We start from the raw sequence: 12,741 nt of genomic DNA on the forward strand, positions 1-12,741 counted from the left end.
TACATATATATATATATATAATCATGAAGGAAACTGAGTAAACTCACAGGGTGTGCATGGCAGACGCGTGCCACATCTTCTGCAGATGCACCATATTCCATCGCGAGTGCAGCTTCGTTTATCAGCTCGCCGGCGGAGGGACCCAACAAGTGAACACCGAGAATGCGGTCAGTTTCTTTGTGCGCTATCACTTTGAACATGCCATCTGGTTCATCGTTGGTCTTGGCACGGGAATTAGCAGACATTGGGAACCTTCCAATTCTAAAATTAAACGGGAAATTTTCAAACCATACTACTTATTTAACAATGCATGTATATAGAACAGTTGATTCACAAAATTCGAGTACAAACAAAATAATAAAGGCCACTGAAGCAGAAACCACGAACACAAGGGTGAACAACAAAAATATCAATGAGTTTGGTTCGGTACTGTTTCCGTCAGTATCCAGATACAAGTATTTATCATCTTTGGCGCATCAGCCGATAAGTCTAGACAGCCCAACAAATGCCGATCTGATAGTGTTATCCTTTACGTTTCGCCCCTATGATCACCGTTCACCTAAGCGACGTTCCTTCCACCTATGACCTTGCGGGCCCATCCTCAGAACGTGTTTCAGCGGCCAAGTTTTTGCATTTTGATCCCTTGTTCCAATTCGATGTTATAGACATCACCAGAGATCAGTTGTGGTATTTCCACCTGCTATTACTGGAGGAAGCGACAGGTGCTCCGTATACAACGATGATCAAACCCCGACGGCCCTAGGAGCACTCATAAAAGTGCTGACCAGTTTTACAGCCGTGGAGAAGTATGGTTCGCACCAACGGGCTGTACTCATCCCTTCGACCGTATGCTGACATCCCGAGATCAGTTAATGCCATTCTTACCTTCGCGAAGTGAGGGGGCCACCTCTGATATCACGCCAGGAGAGGTTACGCCCAGGGTATGCAAAGCAACTCATGTGTTTATACGGGTCATTCACAACAGTGAGGTACGTGGTTAAGGGCCAGTACTGCACGGGAAATTTGCAGTTGGCTGGCAAGGAGTACATGGTTATACCCATCGAGTTCCAACGTCGGAATTTCGATTCACATTAATGTCATCCTGAAGACGTCACCTCGAGGGTAGATCCACCCCACAATTGTCGACTCGCGGAAGATATGTACTTATAGTATCGCAGATTACAGAGTCAAACAGGGACGGTGAAATCCAACGGTGAGTCGGAAGGTCGATGGCAGCTGGCTGCATTTTTGCACAGACCCTGATGTCTTGGTGTGTATTGTCATCATGTTCTTCACAAATTTGGCCGGCATGACATCCCGAGTGAAAAACCTCACCCTATCAACCGTATCAAAAGTAGCACAAACGTCGGGGAAAGAAACAACCGGGGGGCTGTTGGTACAAAGGTTTGTGCTCCAAGATTTGCCTACTCGGCCGCGTGCCCCTCGGAAACCACCCTGTTCTTCGCGATAGGTCAGCTCCCACGCCGCAGTTAGTGAGATGAGAAATGTTTGGCGAAGTACTAAACAGTCAAAATGGTGGTTTTTGGTATGATTGTTCAGAAGATAATTACGGATGAAGTTAGGTGATATCGTTGTACACAACAGCAACCGGTTTCTTAATAAAAAAGAACATGCTCAAGCATCCATGCACAAAGTGTACTCCAAACCACATCTTAACGTAATTTACTATTATCATTCATTTTTGAAGAGCATGGTCACAAACATAAAAAAGTGAATGCAAGCGATGAATGCGAAAGTGACAAGAGAATATGGGAGAAAAGAGAGAGAGAGAAATTATGCCCAGAACAGTTCCAGTCTGATGAGGGGAATCCCAAAGTATGTAAAGATTTTGGTATGGAAACACGCGTCTAAAGGCCAACAACCGAAGAAAGGACAAACAATGTGGAACGCTCTTCAAGGTGCGGTAGGCGCTAGCAAAAGGTTTATCTCGAAAAGTTTGTGCTCATAAATCGTAACACCCTGTGAAAGCTTCCGTTTCGGAATTGATTGAAGTGGATGCGATGTGAAGTCAGACGCCTTACGTTACACCTTTAGTGAAGCGCTTATCACCACCCACAGGCAATCAGAAAAGAACACACAATGTCTGTGAGTGTTTCCGCAGGCAATGCATCATGTCTGTGTTTGTAGTAGTCTCAACTGTCTCAACCTCTAACCAACAGCACGAAAAAGGTTAAAAAATAAAAGCTTACAGAACTTACTTCATTGGTAGACCTTCCTCCTTGCACTGCTCTTCTGAACGACCAACCCATGCACATTCAGGATGAGTGTAGATAACACTTGGGACACAGTTATAGTCCATGTGGACCGCACCACCTTTCATGCCTTCTACACAGATTATGCCTTCGTCCTCAGCTTTATGTGCTAGCATTGGACCAGGGATGCAATCTCCAATGGCATACACGCTGCAGAAAAATAATTATTCTTGTGTAGTTGTAAGAAAACTACAGAAAAAAAACATTCAAGTCCACGATGCAACTGCCGAAAGAACCAGACAAAGTCAATTCAGCAATTGTCTACAAAAATGCGACAGTTGCGACTAACCATAATCTCATATACCGGTTTAAAGGTTGGTTGGAATGCGAGTTGTTTAAGAAAACCACAAGGCACCGAGGAGCACATGGGCAGGGTAGAATACGAAATTATTATGGTGGAGCCATACGGCTTCAGTAAGGTCAACCTCCAACAAGAAGAATGGATCAGTTACAGATGGAGCTCGGTCAACTATCAGAAACCATTTGTACCAGCACTTCAGGGAACAGAACCAACGAGATGGTGCGCTACGACTTCATACTTACGCTACATCGATCCCGATGTCATTAAAAGTGCACCCGGGCTCAGCGATGGTTCGATGAGTGCACTATAGTCAGGTAAAAACCATTTGAGGCATACGTCACAGCAGGTAGGACAGTTTGCCTCCTAGATGCTATTGTCTTCGCATGATTAACCGACGACAGCTGGCATAGGTAGTGGATTATTCGGAGAGCAAACAGAACCGACAGTGGCACAGCCGGTGTAGAACGAAGCTCGCCAGTTTTCCGATGGTATTGGATACCCTTTACCACCGCTACCAGTTACATGGCCTAGTACGACGAAATCGCCATGCAAGTTGTATGGTCTAGAGGGTACACACAAGAATCAGTATTTTCCGTTCATTTGGAGTCCTGGAGTCGCATATTGTAGAACTTTTTGCTTTCTCCTAAGGGACTTCTAAAGGAAGCCCTTTAAATTGGAAAGAGTTTGACTGCTTACCACCTTATCCGAGACTGTTACTGTACTGAGGACCGAAAATCAGACATTTCAACTGTGACATCTAGTTGCCATGCCACCTAGAAGAAACACGACGACTGTGAAACGCGAAGGCCACTCATAGCTCCAGCAAACGGACTCCAACAATATACCAAAGCCGCCAATTTAAGTTGTGTATGCTCAGGAAGCACCTGACCACTGAGTTTCGGGGTGGAACGGTGTTCTTTTGAGCATTTTATTTAGGAGGAGAGTATCAATCCGAACACGTGGTCCTCAAGTGTCAGATCTTCAAATCCTCCGACTACAACAAGGTGAAAAGACGTGACCACTGAGTGATGAACCTAAGAGGGACTCATTGTGAACGAAGGGAAAGGGTTCTAATGAAAATTAAACACAGACATTCAAGGTGCATCTGCCTCAAACAAGAATAAAAATTTGATTAACCGACAAAAGCAGCAGTATTAACTATCGATCAGTAACTATATCCTTTCGTGCATCCCATCAAGCCGCATGCTGCTCGATCGTCAGTCAATTTGAGCCCATCATGAAAACAACACCTACAGGGGGATCGAACAACTAAAGCCGGTTTGCTCCAAGGAAAGAAACAGTAGCTGAGTAGAACGACGGCTCAGCTACCGTGGCGGGCTTGTGGTGCTGAATACACGCTGCAAAGGATGTACCCGTTAACTAAGGAAAAATTTATCAGAATGTTGGAAGTGCCAAGGTCCCTAGTGCAGACTAACAAGAATAGCTGAACTGAAGGACTGCTTCATACGGCGGCAGTGTAAATACACATTAAACGACTGTTCACAAGAGTAAAACGCGACTATGAATGGGTTACGTGGAGCCAAATGTTGTTAGTAGTGTGACGAGATCTGGAAACCTCTGATAGATAATTCATCCTGTAAGGGAAGACGATCCATGCCTAAAAACACTGTACGACTGTTTCATCCTGATTGGGGCCAGAAAGCGATACGTATACCACGAAACTCTGGAGAGCTCAGTCGCTCAAGGAAAAAGTCAATACACGACCATGTGATGTGTACTACGTGATTAAATGACGAGTGGTGCTACCTCCTGTCTAAACGCGGGTTAATCAGCTGTTCGTGGAGGCCGCGGGTTCGAAACCCTGTAGTTTCATTAGATTCGCACTGTTGATGATGTCCAATAAGTGTGAAATAGCGGTACAGTGTTTCTGGGGTTCTCAGCACAGGTTGGCCTCACTTACAGGACGAAATTTCCATTGAAAATTCTGTGGCCCGCCGTTCGGAATTACAGTCGGGTCCAGATATCTCAAGGCGGTCATTGATTCAATGGATTCATCGGCGGGGCATGCTCCATTTTGCTGGTGGTGATTTTTAGCGCGATGAAACTCGTACAAAAATTGGCGCGGTCGAAAGATGGTTGGAGGCCTGTAGGATTTTGTCGCCTTAGAATTATACGGGCGTATGCAAGATCTGCAAGTGAGGTGTGTGGATTTAGATGATCGCCTGATAAATCGCTCTTTAGAGCACAGGTGGTAACAGACAGATCTAACCCATTCTGACTGGGCTGGAGAAAGGCTTTTACTTCTCCCATGTTCGTGGATCCGTCCTAGAGCTGATGAATGGTAAGAGAGCACAGATTGTTTCTCAAGATAGAGTGAGATACGTTTCATAGACCAAAAAAGGCTTACTTCGGCCATTGATCCCTTACAGTGTGATAGCTAAAGGCGAAAACCCATAACTGTGGCCTCCGGGGATTCCTTTAAGACAACCCCAAACAAGAATGCCGCCTGGTAATGCCACATCATGCGTATCCTGTTGATACGCTCTATCTAAATATATTTCTTCACCCAATAGGGAACGTATTTGGCAAACAAAAATGCAACATTTTTAAACTTGGTCTTCAGTAACGACGATGATAGGGGTAGGCTTGTGCGTCTTATGTTTTACAGCGCTACCACTGTGTTTGAAACGTTCCGAGCATGAGTCTAATCATACGGACGGCCATATTGTCATGAAAACATTAGCAAGAGTCGTGGAGTTTTCTATAAAAAAGCTGCCCCTCCCAAAAGAAGCGCCTTGAAAATACAACTTGGGCTGTCAAGAACCACGCAAGTCACCAACAACACGTACGAACAGGACAGTAGTTCGGAAGCATGAAGTTAGTGCTTACCAAGAAAAAAGCAGTATGTGGTTGACACAGACCACAACCCTTTATATAAAACGGGCAGTTATGACGTGCGATCAAACTATAAAACAACAGCTTGGGATGTAACAGGTAATCCATAAGAACGAATTACCATTCTGGTGAATCAATTTATCTAGTCCCCAGTAGTGAGACTGGCTGAAAATGTCAACAGCTAGTTACATAGAGTTCTATACATGAATAGTGATTGTTCGAGAACTACACTAACCTTGGAACGGACGTCTGGAAATGCTTGTTTACAGGGATGCGACCCCTATCGTCCAACTTGATTCCCACTTTGTCGAGGTTCAGTCCCGTCGTATAAGGTCGTCGTCCGATACAAATGAGCAGGGTATCACACTCAAGCTGTACACCACAAAATATGGGAAATTAATGCAGTTACTTCACCAAATTACCTGTAACAAAACTACTCATGGAACTGGGGATCATGTATGTATCGGAATACCGTACCGCTTGATCAACTACGCAAATAGGGGAAACGATGGAGGACGCAAGCAAGTAGAGTGAATCGGTCGCTTCTTACCCAGCTGAATAAATATCAGTTTAACGCTAGTTTAAGAGCTAGTAATTGAAAGCGGTGTGTGCCATAAGCCTGGCTACACTACGCCTTATCGTGATGTAATAGTTTGTGCCTTCGTGACTCCTTAGGATATATTGTGAGACACCTTTGCGACACTAAGAGTTTCTCACACCAGGTTGTGTGTGTTGGTCCTAACCAACACACTTTCCTTGTCCTCCAGGTTCGGGGTTGGAAAATGTGATGCACTGGCATTTCGCGCCGAACATCACTGCTGTGCGGTCGGGATTTTGAGCTAATGGTTTTGGTTCAGGATCCTAATCACCATATGCCTGGGCGTCCTGGCAGTATCTCAGCTATAATTCCTGCAACATAGGTCGTCGCGTGGCATCAACAGCTGCCACAGCAAGGTGCATTAACGGAAACAGGCTATGTTTCCGTTCTTCCTCTCTCACAGTTTCCCCTCTCCTTCACCACCATATTATCAACACTCTCCTTACACACCCACCCGTTAAGACTGGCGACTATTCGCCTTGCGACGGTCCCGGCTGTAACATCTGCCAGTCAGCCGGCGCTCACGTCCGCAGGCATCTCAAGTCCCGGCGCCCGGTCTATCGGGTTGCTTTTACTTTTTGCACTCTGAATCAAGCAGGACAGCAAACCGCTCTTGCTCTGACACTGGACTTGCTTGACGTGTGCTGTCCATCAGAAACAAGAAGTCAAGATCTAAGCACAGTCATCGAGCTAAATACCCCCATCACTCTCCATTCGCTCCCGGCTGTGGACCTATGTCAAACCACGGGCCGCTGCAGCAGGATGTGCAGTCGTCATCATCGTCCTAAGTCAATGAAAAATGAGTTTCTTGCTTAACTGGATACTCGTTGATAGTCGCATTCGTAAAGTTCCTCTAACAACGTCCTTGAGGGAGTGTCTGTTTATCGTATCTGCTTGAGCCTCACCGACTGCGATTCTGACAGCATCAAATACAATTCTAATGACGCCCTGTTACGACAGCCTAAAAGCTTATATTGTTGTGGTTACCAGAGTTTTGAATTCGAAAACCGTGAGAATTAGGGTATCCAAGACTTAATTGGGCAGTCGACTTCAACTGGACTCCGTTAGTATAGAAAACGAAGAATGATTGCTTCAGCTGTGTGCTGATCACAAAATATTTTCACGCAACACTAAATTCCGGAGCAACCGAACACATCTGGCTGTATGTCTTCTAACAGCGTGCCAGCCACAGACCCAAAGTGATCAAATCATCATCGATGGTGCGAATCAATAACTGACTGCCAGTCCTTCTAACCACGCAGTCATTCGAAGTCGCTTTGCTCTTCGCTTTCCAAGACCGTGTAAGCGTTGGGCAACTCGCACAGCATCTGGGAAATTGGTAGGTCCAAAAGTTAACCGAATTTGTCAGAGGTTTCTTTTTGACCCTTCCAAATGCTCCATCAATGGACGTCAACTCGTAGTGGAACGAAGTAGAAACATCCTTATATAAAGCTGTGGAACGGCGCTACAAGGTCCACTCAAGCACTAGATATCATATATCGCTCGGCTGTAACANCTTTCGGTCCGAGCAGAGATGCCCCCCGAAATAAGCACGACGGCTGGGACGCTGTCAGGTTTCCCAAGTCTAGACAGGAGAAGTCGGGATGTAAAGGTCGGGTTCGAATCACAGACATTTCGGCTAGTAAATTCGTGCTCACCATCAGATCTCCCCTCAGATCGGAGAGAACAGCACCACTTGAAGCTCGGAGAAATGTTTCCTCTGGTGCCGAACTTGATTCGACCGGACGAACTGACAGACATCAAGTGGAGCTTGGCGTGCGCGAAGACTATGAAGCCTGAAGGACACGGGAGGCTAAGGAAACAGAAGCTGTCGAGTGTGATCAGTGTCAGCATTCCTGAAATCCGCTCATCCTTTCATAAGAATTCGATGTCCACCACTGCTTGCTCACAATAACTGTTTCATTTCCTTGGTTGTAAACCGCGAGTCGACGGCACATTGATCCGAGCAACTACAGCTTCGTTCAACGATAGAAATCAGGGGAGCAACTGACAAGAACAGCACCCCCGACGAGAAATTATTCAGGAGATCCAAAATGGTTACCCGATGGAGACTCCGCCCCGAAACCCAATAAGACTGGTATAATCAACGGAACTGCGTCCGGGTGCTTTGAGTAGTTTATTTGTGATGGCATATTTCATCTCAAAAGGACAAAAGGTGCTAGATATTCAGTAGTCTTGCATATTATAAACTTCTATATTAAGCACCAGTTCGTCATAGGAACAATTAGGAACAGGTTAATTCTATGCCACTACGCACACATAAGAAACAAAAAACACTGTGACTAAAGATGAAGATTCATCCCGGAGAAATAGGACAAATACTGAAAACCCAATCCCTATCGAATTTTCATTCATCGATTAATCTGATGTTCTAGTTCAAGCCGTAGTGCAGCTGGGACACATGTCTAAAAACGTTTTGGTGAAGGCCAGTAGTGCAAAGGCTGACTACACCATGAGCGTGGAATAGTTTTACTGTTATTCGTGCCAGGAACTCAACAGAAAATCCAGAATGTTGAACGGTTACTGATAATACATGATAAAAGGTGTTAACTCACTGAGCTCGTTTTGCCGTCTTTCACGCCCTCAACAGTAACAGTGACACTGTTACCGGACTTTGAAGCTGCCGTGACCTTGGTGTTCAGCATGAAGGTGAGACCCTGTTTCGTTAAAATACGTTGGAATGACTTGCTAACTTCCATGTCGATACCCAGGCCACCGACATGGCCTAGGAATTCTACGCACGTAACCTGGAAAAGGACCGAATAGCAGAGGTAAAGGAAACAATTAACTACAGAGCATCAGCGATTAACAGCAAAATGGCTACTCAGTTCTGCAGGAGCCAAACTGGTCTTTCCTCTGGAGAAGTTTCTTACGGGGGAGGCTCTGACGCTGAAATATCCATTAAAGGCTAGCGAGTATTCGGTCCTGAGGATGAAAGATAAGAGAGAAAGCGTTAAGCTGTATTACCCTTCCGGTGCCTAGCTGCCATGCCACCCGAAGGAAGCACGAGGGCTGGGATACTGTCAGGTTGCCCAAGCCTAGACAGGGGAAGTCGAGAGGCGGAGGCCGGATTCGAACTACGGACCTTCCGGCCAGTAAATTCGCGCACCAACCACTTGGGCCACCTCGCCCCCGCTACTGAGGATAAGCTTTCCAGAGAGGGGAAACTAGAGCAGTGGTCGAAAGTGTACCACAAACATATTTCGACAAAATATTCTGACAAACATCATTGACAAGAACCTCTCAAAATTCTACAAATAAAAAAGGCAATCAGAATACACGGGCTGGTAAATGGATTCGTAACTATAAAAAAAACAGCAAACTGTGAACACGTGCGACCGAAACGGTTGTTACATTGACAACAGCCAGTGTCTCCGACCTGGAGTAGTCAGTGCTGATCAGCTACAACTAGGTGTTACTTCTTCGCATGCACAAACGGATTTACTGCCCAGTTGAGATCTTGTGTAGGAGAATTGGCTCTTTGGTGTGTTTTCGGTCGTGTTCGGAACAATCCACGCTGCAGTTATATTCTTTTATCGGCTAGTCACAACTGTCTAGTGGAAAAGTTTCCACGCTCTGCGAATGCCGTTGCTAGCACCAAACTACGTAATTCCTTTATCATGCCTCTTGTCTACTCTGTTAGTATAACATATTAACACTCTTCAGCAGCAATTCCTATTATCAGAAAATTATTCATGGTCGTCGTGAAGATCTTTCGGGCACTCGATAACTTGTGCTTGGTTTTACAGCCAGCTGTTAGTAGGCAACTGGGTCATCCGTTTTTACATAAGGCCACACTCAGTTGCGTTCTTGGTCATTGACAAGTTGATGTCGGCTGTTGGTGTGAAGTTAACCGCGAAAACAAGTCCAAAGAATGGTTTCTCACCAGCTGGAATGCAAGCTCTGGACACTGTCAATAATGAACACGTGCATAATCAATATCAGAGACAGCGGCATTGGTGCCGACACTGATGCTTCACTGCCGTAAAACCACAAGGTCTATCTAATTATATTTGATGCCTTAGGGTAAAAGAAGAGAAAAGAGTAGACGATGGAATGGACCTGGTGCTGGCCTAACGTGAACATATCCGCTCTTGCTTGGTAAGCTAAGTGGCAATCATCTTTATTAATCAGGTGGCTGTTGGTTGTTCAATTAACTTTCAAACATGGCGTCACCAAACGAGATATAATCAATGCGCGGCTGGAAGGATGGTAGTGCTAAGCGGACCCCTGAAGTGGGATGAGCATTATCTGAAAACGTTTTGAAACTTCATTCAATGGCTTGCCGACGATGTTGACTATGGGGTTATGAATGTTATACCGACGGTACATGTGTGGGACCAGCGCGTAGTTCATTTCCACCAGGGCCGAACTGTGACTTCTAAAATATCAGCTTCTTTCGCTTCATAAGCACCGCTCTCCAGTCAGTTTGACTGCTGTCAAACAAAACGAAAGATGATTTCGGATTGCAGTGGGAGTACAACCGAACCACATATTAGACACCCTACTAAATCCTCGGAAATACAGTGAGGCTTCTGGAAAAAGTGCAAAGTCATGATCCACTCCATATTATGAGTAAGTGGTTTCTTTCGGTGTCCTGTTATCCTTGAACATGTTCCATATCAGTTCCTCTTGAATGGATCAACTATAGGTTAACTATAGGTTATTTCGGATTAGGAAGAAAAATGTAGCTTTTGTTGACCTGTAGTGTCTTGCTCTGTGGTACCCTTACGATCCGTAAAGTAATCCATCTAATCAAACTAGCAGCTATTGGTCACGGTGGAAAGTGAGGTAAAAGGCTTGCATGTAAGTATTGAGTTTCCCTGATCCAATTGATAAGTACAACGACAAAAGAGCCAGTGAGGTGTTGACATTTAGTTCACACGCGAACACTGTCTGGTTATCACGACACTGTCCCCATCCCACCCCTGTGCTGCATGACTATGCGTTTCCTTCAGGGGGCGTTTACCTACATGTGTATGTTAAAGTTGGTAACCGACGGGAGTGAAAAGCACGTCTTCTTGCGCTGTTAAACAGGGCGTCAGGTTACAGACGCACATCTCAATAAGTGGACAGTTTCCCAATTACCTATGAGTGCCTCTATCTGTTTGAGTAAAAATCGAAAAATCAAACCGCCAATACTAGTCCGATCGTTGGATACCTGCAACGTGACATCCACCTTAACTCACAAAAACATAAGCGGAGTTACCTTTGCGCCAAGTCTACTCCACACAGAACCAAGCTCGACACCGATCACGCCAGCTCCAATGACGACGAGATGTTCAGGCACCTTTGGTAGGGATAACGCACCAGTACTGGAAACGATTGTTTGTTCATCAATATCGACTCCGGGGAACGGAGTTACCTCACTCCCAGAAGCAATCAGAATACGATCTGTCTGGATCGTCTCTTCACCCCCATCTGTCTTTTTCACCAAAACCTCATTCGGACCGGAAATGGAACCAAAGCCCCTCACATGTTCCACCTGCAGGGCAGAAACATAAGGTTAATGTAGACTCTCAAAAGTCAAGAGTAGGATGACAGTAATAATCTAATTACAGGTGTGCCAGGTTTTCTACAAAGCCATTCCATGAGCATGCTTTCTGCTTGAAGAGAAAAACTTAATTCTGGAAGCTGAACACGGAAAGGCGACTCCGAGTACAAATGGAGTGAAAATCAAGCTGACTGAATTTAAGAGAAACCTCAGCAGATGTGAAAATGGTAGAGTAACACATTTCGGCCGTCATGGACGACCAGTATCGGCGAGTGATACCAATAACTACATCATTGCTTCACTGTCATCAAATAAGGAAGAATTATTTTCAAAACCCCTCAGTTGGTTACAAAGATGTGGACATCTGGGAGACCTAGAGCTAGTTTACTGAGGCGTTGTGCCCACATTTCGTTTAAACCGTCTGGATGAAAGCTGGACGGAATACCGTCGTCATATCTTGCAACGTATGGAGCCCATTCTGTGGAGTACAAATGTCTCATCGTGGAAGGCGGGTCAGAAAACAACATCTAATCTCCTCGTGAATTCAATCAAAACGCCAATCTACCAGGCCATACGTAGTTTACAAACAGTTCGCCCTACTCTTTAAAAGCCGGACATGGAAAACGGAAAAGTCCCAATGAATGATGGTTCGGCATACATAAAAATATCCCGTTCACCATAATCAGTGATGTTGACCCCGACCTAAAGCTGCCACCTTGACGTGGTGGTCGGGCTTCAGTGCTGCAATGATCCCGCGGGCTACACTGGCTGGAACTTCGTTCCACAAGGTGCAACCATGCCAGGAAGGCCAAAGGGGAGCAACCAGACCAAGAGCAGCCAGACTCCGTACTACGTGCAATCGTGCTACCAGGCGGTCTGGGGGTAAACTACACTGGCACTTCGTTCCACAAGGTGCAACCATGCCAGGAAGGCCAAAGGGGAGCAACCAGACCAAGAGCAGCCAGACTCCGTACTACCTACGTTCGTGCTACCAGGCGGTCTGGGGGTAAAATCGTACTGTCCTCTGCGACAGGAGTGTGAAGGCAGTAAGGCGTTCCCCCAGGCGACCAGCATGTCCATATTTATGGAAGCAGCGATGCTGCCTTCCCCCGAGGAAGGACGGGTTAGAAAAGGTCGGCCCCAAAAACCGCACACTCCGATCGCCCAACGGTTGACCGTGACCGCCGGCGCATTATCC

General features: G+C 45.8%; 3 protein-coding genes across 3 annotated transcripts in view; 2 read left to right on the forward strand and 1 right to left on the reverse strand.

The window, feature by feature from the left end:
• Positions 1–12,741, reverse strand: part of T265_09297 (hypothetical protein) — a gene marked incomplete at both ends in the record, with an annotated part of 30,886 nt that overhangs the window by 9,453 nt on the left and 8,692 nt on the right. The window contains 5 exons of the mRNA XM_009175325.1: positions 48–261; positions 2,220–2,423; positions 5,666–5,802; positions 8,605–8,796; positions 11,259–11,534. Of these exons, the coding sequence (XP_009173589.1) occupies positions 48–261; positions 2,220–2,423; positions 5,666–5,802; positions 8,605–8,796; positions 11,259–11,534 (1,023 nt within the window). The remainder of the gene's footprint in view (positions 1–47; positions 262–2,219; positions 2,424–5,665; positions 5,803–8,604; positions 8,797–11,258; positions 11,535–12,741) is intronic.
• Positions 2,543–2,884, forward strand: T265_09299 (hypothetical protein; the record flags this gene model as incomplete). The annotated part of the gene is made up of 1 exon (XM_009175327.1): positions 2,543–2,884. The coding sequence occupies one exon, from the start codon at positions 2,543–2,545 to the stop codon at positions 2,882–2,884; it is 342 nt and encodes a 113-aa protein (XP_009173591.1).
• T265_09300 (hypothetical protein) overlaps positions 9,037–12,741 on the forward strand; it is a gene marked incomplete at both ends in the record, with an annotated part of 7,987 nt that continues 4,282 nt past the window's right edge. The window contains one exon of the mRNA XM_009175328.1: positions 9,037–9,234. Coding sequence (XP_009173592.1) covers positions 9,037–9,234 — 198 coding nt within the window. The remainder of the gene's footprint in view (positions 9,235–12,741) is intronic.

Source organism: Opisthorchis viverrini (assembly GCF_000715545.1).
Source record: "Opisthorchis viverrini unplaced genomic scaffold opera_v5_267, whole genome shotgun sequence".
Classification (NCBI taxonomy): domain Eukaryota; kingdom Metazoa; phylum Platyhelminthes; class Trematoda; order Opisthorchiida; family Opisthorchiidae; genus Opisthorchis; species Opisthorchis viverrini.